General features: G+C 41.7%; 1 protein-coding gene across 1 annotated transcript in view; it reads left to right on the top strand.

Annotated features, from left to right (window-relative positions):
- The window catches only part of map2k2a (mitogen-activated protein kinase kinase 2a), an 86719-nt gene extending 66071 nt beyond the window's left edge, over positions 1 to 20648 (top strand). The window contains exons 10-11 of the mRNA XM_078198192.1: positions 1708 to 1753; positions 17088 to 20648. Coding sequence (XP_078054318.1) covers positions 1708 to 1753; positions 17088 to 17198 — 157 coding nt within the window. The 3' untranslated portion in view covers positions 17199 to 20648. The remainder of the gene's footprint in view (positions 1 to 1707; positions 1754 to 17087) is intronic.
- The last annotated feature ends 317 nt before the right edge of the window (positions 20649 to 20965 follow it).

Below are 20965 nucleotides of genomic sequence, written 5' to 3'. Positions count from 1 at the left end.
CCCCCCATCTCTTTCCCCCACCCCCCCATCTCTTTCCCCCACCCCCCCATCTCTTTCCCCCACCCCCCCATCTCTTTCCCCCACCCCCCCATCTCTTTCCCCCACCCCCCCATCTCTTTCCCCCACCCCCCCATCTCTTTCCCCCACCCCCCCATCTCTTTCCCCCACCCCCCCCATCTCTTTCCCCCACCCCCCCCATCTCTTTCCCCACCCCCCCCATCTCTTTCCCCACCCCCCCCATCTCTTTCCCCCACCCCCCCCATCTCTTTCCCCCACCCCCCCATCTCTTTCCCCCACCCCCCCCATCTCTTCCCCCACCCCCCCATCTCTTTCCCCCACCCCCCCCATCTCTATCCCCCACCCCCCCCATCTCTTTCCCCCACCCCCCCATCTCTTTCCCCCCCCCATGTTTTAAGCAATTAGCTGTTTACATCCCATTTAATCTGTGATCTGCATTCTCTTAACTTTAAAAGCTATGAAGCAAGTTTTCAAACTGTCTTATGACTGTATTAACTTGCACTTGTTAACTTCTGTATTACCCTCAGATTAGTCTTATTCACATTATCCTTGCATAATGATCATAGGTGAATAATGTTGAATGCAAGGTTAAACTCCAGATCCCAAGTTTACTGTTAGTTTTGATAAATTGATCTTGGTTTTCAGTTATTTTTAGTCTCTTACATTACCTATAATCAGTATCTGTACAAGATGCTGAGAATAACTAGAAATGATGCCACTCCCCTCCCCGCTCTCCTGGAGATTTAGTTGGGTTCAATCCCGTCGGCACCAATGAACATTAAGTCCAATTGACTTGCATGCATCTGGGCAATGACTGCTAGCAGACAGTATTGTTGCTGCCCACATTTCTGCTTCCCGTAAAGCTGAATAAACATTACAATCCAAAGATGGGGATGCTGCCATCACTCCGGGTTCTTCTGTCCCCATTTGAGTTACCCTGACAGGATATGTAGATGGCATTAGGAGAGACTTGGCCATGTCAAATATTTTTCTAGACTTGAGGAACAGCACTCTGTGGTAAAGGAAAGCTGATGTTGTTCATAAACCGTGTTCCAGTTGAACTGCAATCTGTTGATTGTTCCCGTGAAGCATCTTGTGATGTTTTACTATGTTAAAGGCCCTAATATAAATGCAAGTTGTTACTCATATGTTTTAGTATCAGATTAGTGAAGAAGTGCCTGTGTCTGTGCTGGATTTTAAGACTCCATCTTCATGTGAAAGTTTGGTGCTAACTTGAATTACATTTGAAAACTTTATGGGTTATTGGTTTATTTAAGGTTGTGGCTGGCACTGGCCAATGATCCCTGTGATCGGCAGTTTTTCAGGATTTTATGGTTGTACGTTGATTTAAAGCTATCTTCATGGGACATATTTGGCCATTTTATTGTTACATTTGTTATGTTTCAATATGATTTGGCATTTTGTATTTTTTAGCACAAAATTTGCTATCATTTTAAATAAATTATAAATGTTATATATTGTGTGTATAGGAGAATGTTGCAGGCCATTTACATGTAGGTAAATTTTGTGTTTTACTTACGTACAATAACTAGTTATATCAAAAGAAAATGATTGTGAATCTACTTGATATTTTTTTATTGCGATGCTGCTGAAGGACTGAGGTTGGCTTTGCATCTTCAACTCATCTAGAATACTGTGCTGTTTACTAATTAAAATGTTTAATTGCAGCTTATTCAAGAATCCAGCTGACCGAGCAGACTTGAAACTACTTATGGTGAGTGAAAGTCCTTCAAGGTTAGGCCTTCAGTTATCAATTTGCACTTACTCTGTGACATTTTAAAAGTGATAGCATTTTTTCCAGCCTGATTATTCTGCTTAAAATGACGCTCGAGCTTCTGCCTTCTGCAGAATTATTGAGATTTGTGTCTTTATTACGTAGAAATAAGCTATTTGGCCCGACTGGTCTGTGCTGGTGTTTATGCTTCATGTCCTACTTCATCTCGGCCTATTGGCAAATCCTTCTATTCCTTTTTCCATCCATGCTTCCCCTTGATATAACTAACTACTCCTTGTTTTAGCAAATTCCACATTATGGACACTGTGGGTAAAGGCATTTCTCCCGGATTCCCCGTTGGATATTCTCTTGATTTCCAAAACAGTAGAGAGCCTAATAACTAGACAGACGGTCATTTTGTTTTGACGGGTCTCATGTTTATTTTGGCCAGTTAATAGCTACATGTTAAAATCAACTCCTGCTGTTCTAATTCTGTGCAGCCAGTGGCAGAGTGCTAAATTATTCAATTAGATCATGATCTGAGTTAGGAAAATACAGTTCTACGGGTGAAAGATTACTGAAATATAATGCACTTCAACTGATCCTTTTTAATTTGTTATCAAGTGGCTTCCTAAATTTTAGCTGGGAGCGCTTTGCTCTTTTTCTGTTTTCAGATTTTGTTTGAGTTGTGTTCCGCATGTTCAGTTTGTTACACAATGTAACAGAAGCTGCCTTGGTTTTCACTTGCTGTGTAATGCAGTGAAGCCTGTGATACCAACATAATGCAGTAAGAATTGAAAGTTGTGTTGAGAATTGTCAGAACAGTTCCTCCTTTTGAGTTGGCCATGATTGTAGTATTATCATAAATAGATAATCTGCTGGAAAACTTTCAGATTTACTGGAGTCAAATTAACAAAATATTACACTTTCTCATTAATCTATGTTGTTATACCTGTGAGATATCAGACCAAATCTTTGATGCAGTGGCAATCACTGTCGGATTGCCATTCCACTCCGTTTCGCTAATCCCTTAGTCGGGAGTAGCACATTTCTCACCCAGATCTCTAACTCAGGCCTGCTGGGAAATGTATAGCGCAGCTGTTCCTGGTAGCCTTAAGACGAGGTTTCGGAAAGTGAACTCACGCCCCCTTTTTATGGCATTAGCTGCTGTAGACCGGTATATTTTAATGCTCCAGAAACCTTGACGAGTTAAGAGAGAAGGTAAATGTATAGGATAAATAGATGAGTGGATAGGGTGTGTCAGCAGGGGATAAAAGCAAATTATTGCGGATGCTGGAATCTGAAACCAAAAGAGAAAATGCTGGAAAGTCTCAGCAGGTCTGGCAGCATTTGTAAGGAGAGAAAAGAGCTGATGTTTCGAGTCCAGATGACCTTTTGACAAAATGGGAGGGGGTGGAATCAAATAGTTGGGGAGTGGGGAGTGTAGCGGGATGGTCGAGGAGTAGTGAGGTAGGATTGAAAGGGCTTAGTCGGGTGGGATGTAGGGTTGTGGCGTTTTTTGGGTTGTAGTGGGGGGGGTTGAGGGCTAGGGGATTAATTTGGTGGTTGTGGGGGTAGTCAGGTGGTATGGGAGGTAATTGGAGGAGTGGATGCCAGAGGTGGTGTTAGTAGTGAGGTCGGGGGCAGTGAGTTGGGAGCCAGTGGCGGCTCAGGTGGGGTCAGGCGTATAGTTATCCAGGCATTAGAGTTGGTTTTAATCTTCTAACTTTTCCTTGGTAATAGCTCCAACTATTCTGCTCAGAGACTCTGAACCATCCAAAGTCTCTGGCTTTGAATCGGTGTTTGAGAGTTCGAAACACAGGGTAATCGACACCATGGCAATTCCCATGCTGTCCGTGTGTGGAACTTCAAGGGGTCTCCCAGAACGTCTTTTAGGGTACCTCTGGGGAACGGAAGGTCTGGGCCATTATTAGCCCCAGTTACATGAACATGCTATAGCCATCCATTGTTGGAGGCCACATAGAATCATGAAGTAAAAGCTGCATTTTGTTTGAGGGACTGAAGCATGTGTTTACATTCTGTACACTATTGCTTGATTCTCATGCCCCAAGTTTCACCTGAGACCCCGATGCAAAGAGAAGTAAGTATACCAGAGTTAGAAACCCCTGTCAAGCCAGGACTTTTTCTTTGAACAGCTGAACTGATGGTTCTTTGACATGTTTTTTAACCTTCAAAATTTCACTATTTAGCTACTGACCTTTGTGCAATTATTTGACAAACTGATAACAGACTATGGGAAGCATTAACCTTGACTGCAATAAATGCCTCAGGTTATGGTTATGAATCTCAAATTACAAAAGAGCAGTCAAATTAGGTACATTGTATAGAATTCTTGTGTCAAGGTCCTTTTCATTGATCTTGGGTAGGTTTGGTTCAAAAGCCATGACCAAAAACTCAAGCATTCCATTTCGTGCCCATGCAAATGTGTTGAGTTATCAAGGTCATATTTGTGTGCAGTCTCTATGAAGATGTGAAATAGTGACATTGTATACAGGTAACTCCTTTCAAATTGAATTGGTGCATTGGCTATTACAGACATTTATATTGCACTATTAACTTAAAGCATCTCAAGGTGGTTCATACTAAACCACACGAGATGTTAGATCAGGCGCTTGGGCAGAAAGGCAGGTTTTAATCAGCATCTTAAAGGCGGCGGGAGGGAATTCCACAGCTTTTAGTGAGGAAGGTCATAAGTTACAGGAAGATATAGATAAGTTGGTCAGATGGGCAAAGCAGTGGCAGATGGTATTTAACCCTGATAAGTGTGAGGTGATGCGCTTTAGAAGAAGTATCAAGACAAGGGAGTATTTATTGCATGGCAGAACACTAGGAAGCTCAGCGGAACAGATGGATCTTGGGGTACTTATTCACAGATCCCTGAAGGCAGCAGAGTAGATGAATAGGGTAGGTAAGAAAGCATATGAGACACTTGCTTTCAACAGTCTTGGCATAGAGTACAAGGGTAAGGAGGTTATGTTGGAGCTGTACAGAACGTTGGTTAAGCCACAGTTGGAGTAGTGTGTGTAATTCTGGTCACCTCGCTACAGGAAGGATGTGATTGCCATGGAATGTTGCCTGGAATGGAACTTTTGATCTAAAAGGAGAAACTGGATAGGTTGGATTGTTTTCTCTCGAGCAGAGAAGGCTGAGGGGAGACATGATTGAGGTGTATAAGATTGAGAGGTATGGACAGGGTGAATAGGAAGCAGCTTTTCCCACTGGTTGAGGAGTCAACCATGAGGGGCTAGATTTATTTTAAAAATTTCACAGTAGTGAGAATCTATAATGCACTGCCTGGGAAGGTAGTGGAAGCCGGAAACCAAAAGTATTTGGATGAGCACTTAAAATATCATGACATTGAAGGATATGAGGCAAGTGTTGGAAAATGGGATTAGTGTGACTTTAGTGATAGTTATTGTTGATGCAGACTTTGATGGGCTGGAGGGCCTTTTCTACGCTGTGTCACTATGATGGGGCCACAGAGTTTTGGATGACCTCAAATGTACGGAGGGTAAAATGCGGGAGACCGGTGAGGAGCTCATTGGAGTAGTCGAGCTTCGAGTTAACAAAAGGCATGGGTTTCAGCAGCAGATGAGCTGGGGTAGCTGTGAAGTCGGGCAACATAGGCTGTCTTGGTGATGGAACGAAAGTGAGATTGGAAGCTTACCTCAGGATCAAATATGACACCAAGATTGTGAACAAACCGGTTTAGCCTGGAGTTTGGAGCACCAATCAAAAACAAGAGCTCCAGTTTTCCCAATATTTAATTGAAGGAGATGGAACTATGTTAAGGATTCACTTGTGGTCTTGCCCTTTGCAGCGTATCTGCAGCTTTGAAATACAATTCTCTCTCCAGGGTGATCTCTTGTATAAATTCCTTCCTCAAAGAGTACCTTTCAATGAGTAGATTCTGTCCAGTGGGTGAGAGCCTTGCGTGACTGGCCTATTTTTTGTGAGGAGAAAGATTAACCAAGCATTTGTAACTTTGCATTTGCTGTGTCTTTACCCAGTTGATCAGTCGCCTGTTGGCGCTGTGATAATCTGCTCATTATAGAGTACTCACAGATCCTAAAATAATTGCTCTTTATGAAATGATACAACAGCTGTCATTTTTCAAATTTGATCCTAAAATTGTTGTTGGGAAGCATCCACTGAGTTTCTCAATTTATATAAATCATGTACAAAACTCAACGATTCCACTGATCTGCCTTCCTACCCTGGCATGTTCCTCACAGCTGCTCAAATTCTACTCCCATTCTTGCGGGAATAGTCTGAAATGCCTCAGTTACAAGATCAAAATGGCTTCTTTCTCTCTCAAAAAGGATTTATTCAGAAAGAAATTGGATGACAAATTCCATATGCAATAACACCCATTCCATAAAGTATTCTACATTCCAGTGAAAATATTACAGGATAGTTTTTTTAAACTAGGTATTGCTTTTTAATCGAGTATCTAGGTAAACCTTGGGTAGACTTCAGTCTGAACCCAAATCCTTTCCTAACTGAGTTTTCATCATTTCAGACTGTTCTAGTGTATTCTGGTCTGTAGCATGTAACTCTGGTAAGAATATGAATTCCACCGTGTGAATGCAAAATCCTGTGCCTGAGGGACTGAGTTGAAGAAAGATTCATACCTAGCAATTGCTCACCAAATGGCTGGTTATAAAGTGTCTGATATATAATCTGCCAGGGAGAAAACCATGAATCCTTTGGTTCCAGCCAATCCCTGTATTATTTTAAAAATGTAAAGTATCTGAGGGGGAGGAGTTTAGAGGCTGGAATGTCCAGGTCTCCTGTTCAGTCTGTCTGCAATATGTTGGCTTTGTGTCTGAGATGCTATAGTTGCTTTTAGCTTACCTTAGCTTCATGCTCCTATCTTGCTGTTCAGGAAGCTCTGAATTGGACTTGTGTTGGGTCCCTCCCAATACGCATTAAAATAGCCCACCTAAGCTGCCGGGATAGATGATAGCCATTAGGATGAGTTACCAGCCTGTGGTGGTTTGTGGAAGCAATGAGTTAATGATGTCAGGGGAAGACTAGTGGCAGAAGCAAGAGGATTTTAAAAACATCCGTAAGAAACTTGTAACAATCCTCCTCCGTTTTATGAAATAATAGTGTTTGGATTTGACTATTGAAAATAATATAACAGTTGGGAGCAGGAGTAGGCCATACAGCCCCTTGAACTAGTTCTGCCATTCCATAAGGTCATGGCTGAACTTTTGTGTCAGCTCCATCTTTGTGCCCATTTTCCCAAGTCCAAAGTCAAAATTTTGAGGTCCTCTCCTCAAGCTAGAACCCTTATACATGTATATTGGTGCTGCCACTAGAATTTAACAAGACGTGCTGTTCTTCTGAATCTTTATACCATTTGCACTAGACTTGTATAAATATTCCAGAGTAAAATTGTATTGTGTAGGTTTTGTTCCATCTGAACTTTGATTAGAATCATATAAATCATAGAATCATAAACTCTTAGAGTAAGGAAAAAGGCCATTTGGCCCATGTCTGCTCTGCCTGACATGGAACCATCCAGCTAGTTCCACTTTCCAGCTTTTCATCCGTGTCCCCGCAGGTGATAGGAAGTGCATATTCAAATGCTATAAACATTTCTACTTCTCCCATCCTTTCCAAATTCTCACCACCCACTTGGTAAAAACGCTTCCCTGCAAATTCCCTCCAAACCTCCTCTCTCTTGCCCTAAATCTATGTCCTGAGGCTATAGCCCTTCCTATCCATATTATCTAGACCCTTCACAATTTTATACACTCCAATTAGGTCTTCCTCCAGTTTCCTCTGTTCCAAAGCAAACAATCTAAAATAATCCCCTTCATTAAACTGGCCAACCTTTCCTCATAAATCAAACTTTCCAGCCAAGGAATCATCCTCATAAATCTTGCTGCAAATGTTTTGGCGCTATCTCTCTAATTTCAAGTAAAATAGAGAATGAAGGGATCATGTGACCCGCTCTTTATTTTACCCAACAGCAAGCCTGGGTGGCTTGTTCACATTTGCCCACATTATACTCCATTTGCCAGAGTTTTGCCTACTCAACTATCTATGTCCCTTCATGGCCTCCTTATGTTCTCTCCACAACATACTTTCCTAGCTATCTTTGTGTTGTCAGCAAAGTTAGCAACCATAACTTTAGGTCCTTCACCCAAGTCATTTATATAAATTGTAACCATTCCTATCTTCTTTGTTTCTATCAAAGGTTTATGGGGAAAAAGCAGGTTTAGGCTATTGAATTGGATGATCAGCCATGATCGTAATGAATGGTGGAGCAGGCTCGAACAGCCAAATGGCCGCCTCCTGCTCCTATCATCTTTGTTAAAGGTTGAAGCCCTCGCACTCATCCTTGTGGCACACCAATCATTGCATCCTGCCAACGAGAAAAAGATCATTTATGCCAGCTGTTTCCTATTAGCTAGCCAATCTTGTATCTATGCCAATATGTTATCCCCTACACTGAGCTTTTATTTTCCACAATAACCTTTGATGTGGCATCTTATCAAATGCCTTCTGGAAATCGAAGTACAATACATCTGATTCCCCCCACCCACCGCCCCCCACCCCCCCCCCCCCCCCCCCCCACCCCCAACCGCCTTTGTCCACTACACGACTCCTTCAAAGAATTCCAATAAATTGGTGAAACATGATTTCCCTTTCACAAAACCATGTTGACTCTGCCTGATTGCCTTGATATTTTCCAAGTGCCCTGATATAACATCTTTAACAATGGCTTCTAACATTTTCCCTATGACAAATGTCAAGCTAATTGGCCTGTAGTTTTCCTATTTTCTGTCATGCTGCCTTTTTGAGTAAAGGAGTTACATTTGCTATTTTCCAATCTAATGGAACCTTCCCCAAATGTAGGGAATTATAGAAAATTAAAAGCAGTGCATCAGCTATCTCTCCAGCTACTTCTTTCAAGACCTTGGGGTGGTGAAGTCCATCCAGGGATTTGTCAACCCATAGATTCAACAATTTGCTCAAGGCCTGCTCCACCATTCATCTTCCCTGGTGATTGTAATTTTCCTGAGTTCCTCCTTCCCATTTCCTGATTTACAGCTATTTCTGGGAAGTTACTTGTGTCCTCTATAGTGAAGACGCATGAAAATATTCATCCGCCATCTCCCTACTTTCCATTGCCAATTCCCCAGGCGCACTTTCTATTGGATCAATGCTCACTTTAACTCTAAGTACAAAAACCCTAACTGTCCATCTTTATATTACTGGCTAACTTTCTCTCGTATTCTAGTTTTCCCCTCCATATCAATCTTCCTGTCATTCTTTGATGATCTTCATATTCTTCCCAATCTTCTGACCAGCTGCCCACCTTTGTGCAATGATATGCTTCTGCTTTAAGTTGAATACTGTCTTTAATTTTTTTAGTTAACCCTGATGGGCCCTCCCCTTGGATCTTTTCTTTCTCCTTGCACGTGTGTGCACAGAAACCAATGATGTCTTTTCCAGGAGAGACAATGCCAGCAAAAATCTGTCTGTTCTGAGCGTCCTCACAGTGGTTCCACCAGCGATTAACAACATAAAGCTGTGGCATTTCGCAATAAGCATGTTTGCAGATTTTGTTTGTCTGTCATCTCTCCAGTTGCCTGACATAATTTTCCAAAGATTTGCATGTTTGAGTGGCCAGTTGATTTCACAGATTGACATTACTTGGAATTGGCGAAACATAAAAATATAAACTTAGCACAATGTTGAGAGTTTAACAACAGAACAAATAAAAGGGTAAAATGGAGAAAGAGAAATCTATAAACAGAAAATGCTGGATAGAATGGGCATTCATGGAGAAGCTCAGGTTTACAAATCCAAATAATTAATTACAGTTTATAGTTATAGACATAGAGGTTTACAGCATGGAAACAGGCCCTTCGGTCCAACTTGTCCATGCCGGCCCTTTTTTTTAAACCACTAAACAATTGCCTGCCTTTGGCCCATATCCCTCTATACCCATCTTACCCACATAACTGTCTAAACGCTTTTTAAAAGACAAAATTATACCCGTCTCGACTACTACCTCTGGCAGCTTGTTCCAGACACTCTCCACCCTCTGTGTGAGAAAATTGCCCCTCTGGTCCCTTTTGTATCTCTCTCCCCTCACCTTAAACCTATGCCCTCTAGTTTTAGACTCTCCTACCTTTGGGAAAATATGTTGACTGTCTAGCTGACCTCTGCCCCCCATTATTTTATAGACCTCTATAAGATCACCCCTCAGCCTCCTACGCTCCAGAGAAAAAAATTCCCAGTCTATCCAGCCTCTCCTTATAACTCAAACCATCAAGTCCCGGTAGCATCCTAGTAAATCTTTCCTGCACTCTTTCTAGCTTAATAATGTCCTTTCTACGATAGGGTGGCCAGAACAGTGTTCCTTCCTAAAGGTGCCTTTAAGTGAATAATTAACAACTTATTTTATTCAACCAACCGGGAACTTTAACTAAACCAGTAACAATTTTAATTAAAGGATGTTTCGACTGAAAGTTTATTTTTCTTTATTTCTGTCCTGGCCACTGCCGACTCCTTCACTCACAATTACATCATCGAGTAAGCAGTCTAACTGCGCGTGCACTGCATTGGTACCAAACACCACTGTGTTGACTCTGGATAGACTGTTAGTCTCCAAGTCTCTCAGAGAGGTGTTGGGAATGTCAGCTTTTATAAATGTTCATACTTTAAAAGTCGATTTTAATCCCAGCTGGAAGAGAATTGGTGTTCTCGAGGATAGCTAAATTAGCTCTTCTAAGACCAGCCTCAGATGGGATTCCACAAAAGTTATTGATCTGGGCAAGACCCTACAATTTGTCACCGTTGGCTGGGATGTCCCCCAAGTATCACAGACCTGGGTGAGGGGGGATGACTTGTTGACTTGTCTTCATTCAACTCACCCTCTGCTGATAGCAACAAAGGTTTAATCTAACAAGGTTCCCTTCCCCTGGATACCTTTTCCGGACCCAATAGTTATGTTTAAAAAGGAGCTAATTTAACCAGGCTTTCTTGAGTTAAGATGAAGTCGTTTATTCGCTACTAAAAAGGTAAGGAGAAATGGTAAAACACGTGTGTCTACATTCATACGGAATAGAGATAGGACTCTAATAGTAAGTTTTTTTTAATAAATGTTGTATGGAACAGTCCTCGAGTTGTGAGGAGTAGCTGATGATACATTGGCCATTACAATTGTTTTCAGTAGAGTTGGCTTTTGCTAGCAAAAAGTTGATTCTTTGGTTCAGGTGTCCTGTAGTTTGGTAGAGGTTTCAGTTATTTTCCAGCTGCGATTCCGCTGGTTTATCAATTTTCGCAGAAAAAGAGTGAGCTTTAGATGTTCCTGCAAAAGGTGGCTATCTTTGCAGGGGTCCCACTTCAATTATTGTATTCTCTTCCGTGTGGCAATCTTTCAGCTGCTTTTCTTACAGCACGCAAGCACACAACATGACAGCACAGGCTGGTAGCAAGCATATGCATAATATGTGCATATTCCAAGAGGACCAGAATGTACTTATCTGTCTGGGCCATTATACATAGGTCTTGGAGATGAGGGCCATTATGTTCCTTTGTCCTTATCAGAGATGGTAATCAACCATTAGGTGGTTTTACACATACCTTGTCTGGAAGCACAGGGAGAGGTTCTATTTTCCCTTAAAGAAACCCCCTGTTCCCATTGCTGTCAATGGTTGTTGTACATTCTCAGCCATCTTCAGTGTCTATGTCTACTCGGGTCTTTTGTAATGTCCAATTTTTCCTTATATAATTTTAGGAATTTTTTTCCATTGTCATAACACTGGATGCAAGACCCATGTGATTCACATTGCCATGGCGATGAGCATTAGGAAGGGAAAAGTCCAAAAAAAGCCAATGTATCCGGTTACAGGATTTTCTGAGATATCCCCAAAACACTCAGTCTGCAAGAATTCAGAGAAACCCTACAGTGCAGAAGACAACATTCGGCCCATCTAGCATGCACCAACAACAATCCCACCTGTAACACTATGTATTTACCCTGCAAACCCCCTGGCATTAAGGGACAATTTAGCATGGCCAATCAACCTAACCCGCACATCTTTGGACTGTGGAAGGAAACCGGAGCACCCGGAGGAAACCCATGCAGACATTGGGAGAACATGCAAACTCCATACAGACAATGACCCAAGGCCAGAATTGAACCCAGGTCCCTGGCACTGAGGCAGCACTGCTAACCACTGTGTCACCACGCTGCCCCAAATTTGAGAATAAGATGATAGAGACAGTCTGCACCAGGAGGAGAGAAAATGTTGATCGTATTGTTCATGTCGAACATGTTGGGCCCTCGATCTAAGATTGAAGAGCCCAAGTTCATGAAGATCTAAATGAAGTTGGAAGATTCACATGGCTTGTGTTAGAGAGCGGGAATCCCCAATGTAATCCTCACAGTGAAAGTAGGTTCTGGGATTAGAAAGGAAAGGAAGCAGGCTGTCTGGAGCAGAGAATAGGTTTGGACTAGTTCCGAAAGAATAAAGTGTCTACTTAAGGGACAGTAAAGTTAACACAACTGATAACCCCGTGCCAAGGTTAATAAGGTGCATGGGGAAACTTTTTTTCCAACATTTAGAGGGATTTCCTAAAAAAAAGTGTTTGGTCAAAGTTGCTTTTAGCTTGTGACAATACAATTCTTAAAATTTGAAATCTTGTCAAGTAATTCTGGAAATTCAGTTTTGTTTTACCTGCATCTGTGTCTGGAGAGATGGTAACAATCTCCTCTACCCTTTCGACTGCAATCCCATATCTCTCATTGTGCAGTGACCAGAACTGCTCCTATATTCTTTGACTCAGCTAATAAGGCCACGTATCCCATCTGCTGCCTTGGTCACCTTATCTTCCAGTCCAGCCACCTGCAGGGATCTGTGGACAAGTACTCCAAGGTTTCTATTTCACTATGCTTCTCCATATTCGTGATGTGGAGATGCCGGCGTTGGACTGGGGTGAACACAGTAAGAAGTCTCACAACACCAGGTTAAAGTCCAACAGGTTTATTTGGTAGCAAATACCATAAGCTTTCGGAGCACTGCTCCTTCGTCAGATGGAGTGGAAATCTGCTCTCAAACAGTGCAAACAGACAGAATCAAGTTGCAGAATACTGATTAGAATGCGAATCCTACAGCCAGCCAGGTCTTAAATGTACAGACAATGTGGGTGGAGGGAACATTAAACACAGGTTAGAGATGTGTATTGTCTCCAGACAGAACAGCTAGTGAGATTCTGCAAGTCCAGGAGGCAAGCTGTGGGGGTTACTGATAATGTGACATAAATCCAACATCCCGGTTTAGGCTGTCCTCATGTGTGCGGAACTTGGCTATCACTGTGCTTCAGTTCAACTCACACGGCCTCATTTGATGATCCTTCTGCCATACCTGTTTCCTTAATCAATATTGCAGCCACACTTTTTTTATAGCCATTTCTCTATCTTCCCTGAAAACCCTGTAACCGGGAATGTTCAACTGCCGTTTATGCCCACCTTTCAACCATGTCTTGCTAATATTTCCAGTCCAAAATTCTCCTAGCTGCTCTGATCTGAGTGTTTTTAAACTGAGTTATAAAAGATATCTTTAATTTTATTCTATATCTTCATTCCACTGGGGTAAGGTCATTCAGCAATATTCCAATGGTGAGGTTTATATATGGCAATAATTCAGGAAGCATTGCCTGGATTTTCAGGGGACATCACCCTCATTTTACTCTGTTAATCAACCAGACTAATTCTTTGACAGTTGGAGGTTAATATTTAAAGAATATGAGTGCAGCACCAAAAGTGAGCACTGTGGTTGATTATCCATCTATAGTATAACCAGGCCATCACATGTCCAAAATCTTTATCCTTTTTCATTGTCACGGATTTTGATCTGTCCAATTCAAAAGTGAAAGAACTGTTTCGTTCTTGCTTCAAGAGCAACTAAACAGATGTGCAAACCAATTGGTTTTACTTTGAAATCTGGTGATAAGGAAGTCAAGTCTAAATCCTTTTATGTAGGAACATAGGAATTAGGAGTGAGAGTAGGCAATTCAGCCCTTCGTGCCTGCTCCACCATTCTATATTATCATGGCTGATCTCCATCTCATCCTAACTTCATTTCCCTGCCTTTTCCCTATAGCCCTTTATCCTGCTTTTGATCAAATATTTATATATCTCTTTCTTGAATCCATTGATTCTGTATCCACTGCACTCTGGGGCAATGAGTTCCATAGGTTCACAACTCTCTGAGAAGTAGCTTCTCTTTATCTGTCTTGAACCTTCCCCCTCTTACTCTACAACTATGACCTCTTGTCCTACACTGCTCTAGAAGTGGGGACATTTGGTTAATGTTTACTTTATCAATCCCGTTGAGTATTTTATATACCTCAATCAAATCCCCCCTCATTCTTCTGTACTCTGGTGAGTACAAGCCCAAGCTACTCAACCGCTCCTCATACGACAGCCCCTTCAAACCTGGAATCAATCTAGTAAACCTCTTCTGAACCGCCTCCAGTGCCACCACATCCTTCCTCAAAGAAGGTGACCAAAACTGAACACAGTACTCCAAGTGTGGTCTCACCAATGCCTTATGCAATTATAACAACCCTTCACTACTTTTATACTCTAGACCCTTTGCAATAAATGCCAAGATTCCATTTGCCTTCCTTGTAAAATTCTGCACCTGCACACCCACTTTCTGACTCATACACAAGGACACTCCGATCCCTCTGCACTGATGCCTTTTGAAGCTATTTCTCACTTAAATAGTAATTTGAACCTTATTCCTCTGTTCTTCCATGAGGTTGGAAGTTTAACAACACCAGGTTAAAGTCCAACAGGTTTATTTGGTAGCAAAAGCCACACAAGCTTTCGGAGCTGCAAGCCCCTTCTTCAGGTGAGTGGGAATTCTGTTCACAAGCAGAGCATATAAAGACACAAACTCAATTTACATGAATAACGGTTGGAATGCGAATACTTACAACTAATCAAGTCTTTAAGAAACAAAACAGCATGAATGGAGAGAGCATCAAGACAGGCTAAAAAGATGTGTATTGTCTCCAGACAAGACAGCCAGTGAAACTCTGTGGGGGTTACAAATAGTGGGACATGAACCCAATATCCCGGTTGAGGCCGTCCTCGTGTGTGCGGAACTTGGCTATCAGTTTCTGCTCAGCGACTCTGCACCGTCGTGTGTCGCGAAGGCCGCCTTGGAGAACGCTTACCCGAATATCAGAGGCCGAATGCCCGTGACCGCTGAAGTGCTCCCCAACAGGAAGAGAACAGTCTTGCCTGGTGATTGTCGAGCGGTGTTCATTCATCCGTTGTCGCAGCGTCTGCATAGTTTCCCCAATGTACCATGCCTCGGGACATCCTTTCTTGCAGCGTATCAGGTAGACAACGTTGGCCGAGTTGCAAGAGTATGTACCGTGTACCTGGTGGATGGTGTTCTCACGTGAGATGATGGCATCTGTGTCGATGATCCGGCACGTCTTGCAGAGGTTGCTGTGGCGGGGTTGTGTGGTGTCATGGTCACTGTTCTCCTGAAGGCTGGGTAGTTTGCTGCGGACAATGGTCTGTTTGAGGTTGTGCGGTTGTTTGAAGGCAAGAAGTGGGGGTGTGGGGATGGCCTTGGCAAGATGTTCGTCTTCATCAATGACATGTTGAAGGCTCCGGAGGAGATGCCGTAGCTTCTCCGCTCCGGGGAAGTACTGGACAATGAAGGGTACTCTGTCCACTGTGTCCCGTGTTTGTCTTCTGAGGAGGTCGGTGCCGGATCATCGACACAGATGCCATCATCTCACGTGAGAACACCATCCACCAGGTACACGGTACATACTCTTGCAACTCGGCCAACGTTGTCTACCTGATACGCTGCAAGAAAGGATGTCCCGAGGCATGGTACATTGGGGAAACTATGCAGACGCTGCGACAACGGATGAATGAACACCGCTCGACAATCACCAGGCAAGACTGTTCTCTTCCTGTTGGGGAGCACTTCAGCGGTCACGGGCATTCGGCCTCTGATATTCGGGTAAGCGTTCTCCAAGGCGGCCTTCGCGACACACGACGGCGCAGAGTCGCTGAGCAGAAACTGATAGCCAAGTTCCGCACACACGCGGATGGCCTCAACCGGGATATTGGGTTCATGTCCCACTATTTGTAACCCCCACAGAGTTTCACTGGTTGTCTTGTCTGGAGACAATACACATCTTTTTAGCCTGTCTTGATGCTCTCTCCACTCATGCTGTTTTGTATCTTAAAGACTTGATTAGTTGTAAGTATTCGCATTCCAACCATTATTCATGTAAATTGAGTTTGTGTCTTTACATGCTCTGTTTGTGAACAGAATTCCCACTCACCTGAAGGGGCTTGCAGCTCCGAAAGCTTGTGTGGCTTTTGCTACCAAATAAACCTGTTGGACTTTAACCTGGTGTTGTTAAACTTCTTACTGTGTTTACCCCAGTCCAACGCCGGCATCTCCACATCATGACTTCCATGAGGTTGACAGCTACAGCAAAACTAGACACATGTTCTTTGCATTACAGGCCGTTGTCTTTCAGCCCATTGCCTCTGTGCTGGCTCTTCAAAAGCATAACCTCAAAACTAATACCATTGCTCTGCTCTCTCCCCATTGTAATGATTGTTACTTGCAAGTGCAGAGCAGAAAATATAGCAGAATTAAATGCCTAGGTTCAATATTCACAATGCGCTGCTTTCTTTTAATGTATTTTTGCATAGGAATTTAAAGTATTCATTATTTGAAAGTATAATTCCCATTTGAGGGATTTGCAATATTGAACAAAAACTGTTGGAATTGAGGTTAATTGTGTTTTAAGGAGGGAAATACAGTGAAAATGTTAATGCGCTTGTCAGAATATCAATGTGTTTGGCTGGTCATTACACAAGATTAGTTTTTTTTAATCCAAGTTCATATAATCTCCAGATAATGACTCCTTTTGAGGTCAGATAATATCAAATGCATCGATATAAAATACTATGGCAATACTCATTGTAACGTTGCAGCAGGAGTCAACACTTAGGTGAAATTGGAATAATTGAAATTCTACATTGTATGTTTGCAGGATTTTGTCGTTGAAGTTGTCATTGTGGAAGGTAGTCCAGTGAGAGTCAATACATCTCCTGTAGTGCGTTGTAATTTTACTCAAGCCTGGATGAGCTAGTTGAGATGAATATGTTGTTTCTCATTCCTATCTTTGTCAGTTGATAACGCAACATAGTTTGAAGGACTTGCCCAACAATTCGGTGATTCAACTTTGGGCCGTTAAACATTGACTCTTGTTTCTTGTTTTTGCACAGAGCCACACGTTCATTAAGCGGTCTGAAGCAGAGGAGGTGGATTTCGCTGGCTGGTTGTGTAAAATTATGGGGCTGAACCAACCCAGCACTCCAACACGCACCGCTGTGTGAGGAACGACCAATGTCTCTCTCTTTTCCCCCACCCCCATCCCCCTGCACAGCTCCCGTCCTCCTCCACTGATGTCTATCAACCACTGCTGTCGTGACTGTGGCATCAATCAGGACTCTCCCTGCATTCAGAAACTAAGCGAGGAGTTTTACATCTAGGCAGCATTGGCAGTTTTCCAAAAAAAAACATTGTCTTTCTTTAGCTGGTGAATTCTCGATTTGAGTGGGCGGTTTCTTCCCTTTTAGTATCAACATAAATGATATTAAAGGTGATGGTGATTTACACTTGCTGGAAGCCTGTCATTCAGGACACAACTTTTCTGCAAATGAGTTCTGCTAATTGTCAAAGTACAGTGTTTAATGTCACAGTCCTATGTCACATCTCCTATTGCTGACAGATGTTTCACAGGACAGAAGTCAGAAAATTTGCTTTTCCTGTCTAAAAATCAATATTGGGTATGATTGTTTTTTTAAATTTTAATACGCTTACCAGAGTAGTGCCATATGATGTTGTTTTCATAAAGGGATGCAAATTGAAGTAGCACATTCATTATAGGTTTTGCCGTTCCAGGTAAACCCTGCGAAAGCCAGATTTATTCCAAATGTCCTCACATTCGAGGCCCATCAGATACTGATTTAATGAAAATTTAAAACTGAAGAGTGTCTTAAATTAGTTGATGTTTTCAATTGTGTCTTTTGGTTCCCCTGGCGGTGCCAGTACTTAGTGTAGCATTCAGCCAGTGATCGTTGCAGGTGAGAATTTAATTCCCTGGTACATAGTTCTCTCATATCTCTAACAAGGAAACAGTTGGGAATAGTTGTGGTAATTGGAACTTGTGTATGCTTTTTTTAAATGACCTACAAATCTGTTGATGGAGCAAATTTCGCTAATGCATGATTGACCATAGATGAATATCTTGTCAGTAAAAATATGCATGCTAAACTTTGTAGATGTTACTTTAACTGTGCTTTTTACATGTGGTTTGAGCCAAATTGAGTCATTGTGATGTTTCTGGAAATTTTTGGGGTATTTAACTGCTTAGGTAAGTGGCAATTCACCAGGGTGACTATTCACCATATATTTGCAATGTTCTGAGGCTTCATTTCAACATCTTGCCAAAATGCAACGCTGACCAACGATCTGCTATGGGCATTCATTCTTCCTTAAAATTTGCTGTATTGCAGGCACTTGGAGATTGAGAGGGGTTTCCCAGTGGGAGATAATGAGTAGAAGTACAATTTCTTGTGATTACAGAAGTATCTCAGTAATGGGTAGGAATACCACTCCCTGGGACTACAGGTGTGTGAGTTGGTAATGGGGTTGAGTGAGTAAGAGTATCAGTCCCTTTCCTGTCGTTGCTTTAGAAATGGATATCAAAAAGACTTCCTCTTATTCCATAATAACTTGAAGTGTTGGGGTCAACCTGCACATTTCAGTTGTAATATTGAGCATTTTTACTCAATCATTTCAAAGATGCCAGTAGTACTCTCGATTTAAGTGGTTGACTAATTTGCTTCTTGGTGACAGTTCTGAGGTGGCTGAGAGATGTTATGCTGTGTGGAATCAGAATTTTGGTCATTTTCAACAAAAAAGCACCCTGCGTACATGTGAGCAGACAGTACAAGCTTTTTCAAAGCTCTTTAATCAAAGAGCTGGGGTAGATTTGATAGTGCTAAAATGGTGAGATTGGTTGAAAAATCGTGCAACGTATTTTGAATTGTGGGAACACAGTCGATTCAGTTTGACACTGTTCTCAGTCTTTAAGCTGACACTTGGTTCTCCTGACCATGGATCCACATTGAGGTTTGACAATTTGTGGAGGAATTGAGCTTTAAAAAATCAGCTAAAGAAAGACACTGTTTTCTTTTTTCAATCCAACCTCCCTCTCTTGAGTTGTAAATTGTAATGGCTTCTTAGTTTTTGTACAAAAACAAAAAGAGAAGGTTTTACCTATGTTTCTGTTCTTAGGTTTACTTTAGTTCACTTTTTAAAATGCTTTTATTTTGCTGCTTCACTGCTGGACATGGTTTGTAACTGGGGAAGAGCTTGTTTCCGAAGGGGTTTGATCTTTGCAAGCACTGGCTTTCCAAATATTCTGTTACCATTGCGGGTAAAATGTGTACAACATACTGTGATGTTCCCCTTATCTTGCAGCATTTATTTTGGACCCTGGCAGATAACCTGTCTGCTAGTTATCAGGCTTACTAGGGTAATTCCTTTTTGCGGTTTTATGTACTGTATTCATCTGAAATTTCCTGAATGACACAAAATCTAGTTTGTTTGTGAAGCATGCTTTCACAGAACTTAGTGCTGCTTAGAGTTGTGCACTTGCGGTGTTCAGTTTGGTTCAAGGATACTCTTGATGATTACTATAAACCCAATGATTTGTTAACTAACAAATTTTCTTGGAGAGAGTATAATCAGCCGCATAGTAACCAAGCCTCCCATTTCAACCACTAAGCACTCCGAGGGGCCAGTCTACCAATTATCACCATTTACAGGAAGAAAAGTCAACCAGTAAACACTGATCAAGAATTGTATAGATTGAGAATGATGCTATGGTTCCCAAATCCATTTGTTTTGTGGGTCATTTTGCCTAAGGAAGTACATCATCTACTGGAAGTGGTGCACACCTAAACTCATTCTGTGTTTCCACCAGAAGAGTAGGACACATCTGATCCAGAATCATGGAAAGTAATGTTAAAATTCCACTTGCCGCTTGGGCTGAATAGAGTCAGTTGTGAAACAAAAAATGCCAAGTTGTAACAATCTTGTTTTACACACTTTAAAGAAGAACTATTCACATGATTACCTGTGTAGCTTCAGAGGTTATTTTTATTTCTGGCTCAACTGAATTGTACAGCAGCTAAGTGTTTTTGAGGCAAACTGCACCCTAAATGTACTTCTCGGGAATATGAATCTGTTTTAAAGTGCCTGGGGGAAACTAATAAACTTAATTTAAGAAATACAAGTTTAATCTACTGAAGCGTCGAAGGTAAAAGAAACGCACTGTGATTAGAATAATGGAGTTGAGTTTTGTGCTGGGATCTCAGTTATTTGTGTTGTGCTCCTGTATAGTTGTCAATGGATTGTACATGCCTATGCCTTTAAATAAATCAAATACATGTAAGCTGTTACTGTTAAGGCACTGGTGCATATTGGTGTATGTCACTATATCAGGTTTATAATGTTGTGTCTGATGCACTTGTTCCCTTTTGTGAAGCCTGTGGGCATCTTGTGCTACTGGTTGTGGTTAGCTCTTTAAAGCATCACTTTGTAATGTGTAAAATAGATTTGGCTTATTACAGGAAAAAAAAATCACCAGTAGCACGAGTATTATACTGATTGTTTTTAAGCTTTTTTTCTTAAGATTTTGCAAAGCAAATGATGTGGACTGAATGTATAATTTAATCACCTGTTGCAAAAAGTTATTAAAACTGAAGTGACAATTGTTTCGTGTGAATGAGCAAATGTACCATTTTGTCTAAAGAATGTGAACTAAGAAAAGAGACTTTCTCTCTTTTCTGAAGACCAGTGCAGAGTTTATTTTACAATGGATTGCTTTCGATAGGAACTACCCAGGATTGAAGGAACTGACACGCTTGCACGTTAAGCGTTCTGTCAGTATTTTTAACTTGAGCAAAAACATTTGTAAATAAATGGCACTTTACATAAATTGGGAAGCTTTTTGTTATATTGTATAAAAGTTAAATGGTCAGCCATTCTAGTTAAACTTGCACGTGACTGTGATTTTTTTTTTAAAAAAACT

Source organism: Mustelus asterias, chromosome 26 (genome assembly GCF_964213995.1).
Source record: "Mustelus asterias chromosome 26, sMusAst1.hap1.1, whole genome shotgun sequence".
NCBI lineage: Eukaryota > Metazoa > Chordata > Chondrichthyes > Carcharhiniformes > Triakidae > Mustelus > Mustelus asterias.
The sequence above is the reverse complement of the archived record's forward strand: the minus strand, read 5'-3'. Positions and strand labels throughout refer to the sequence as shown.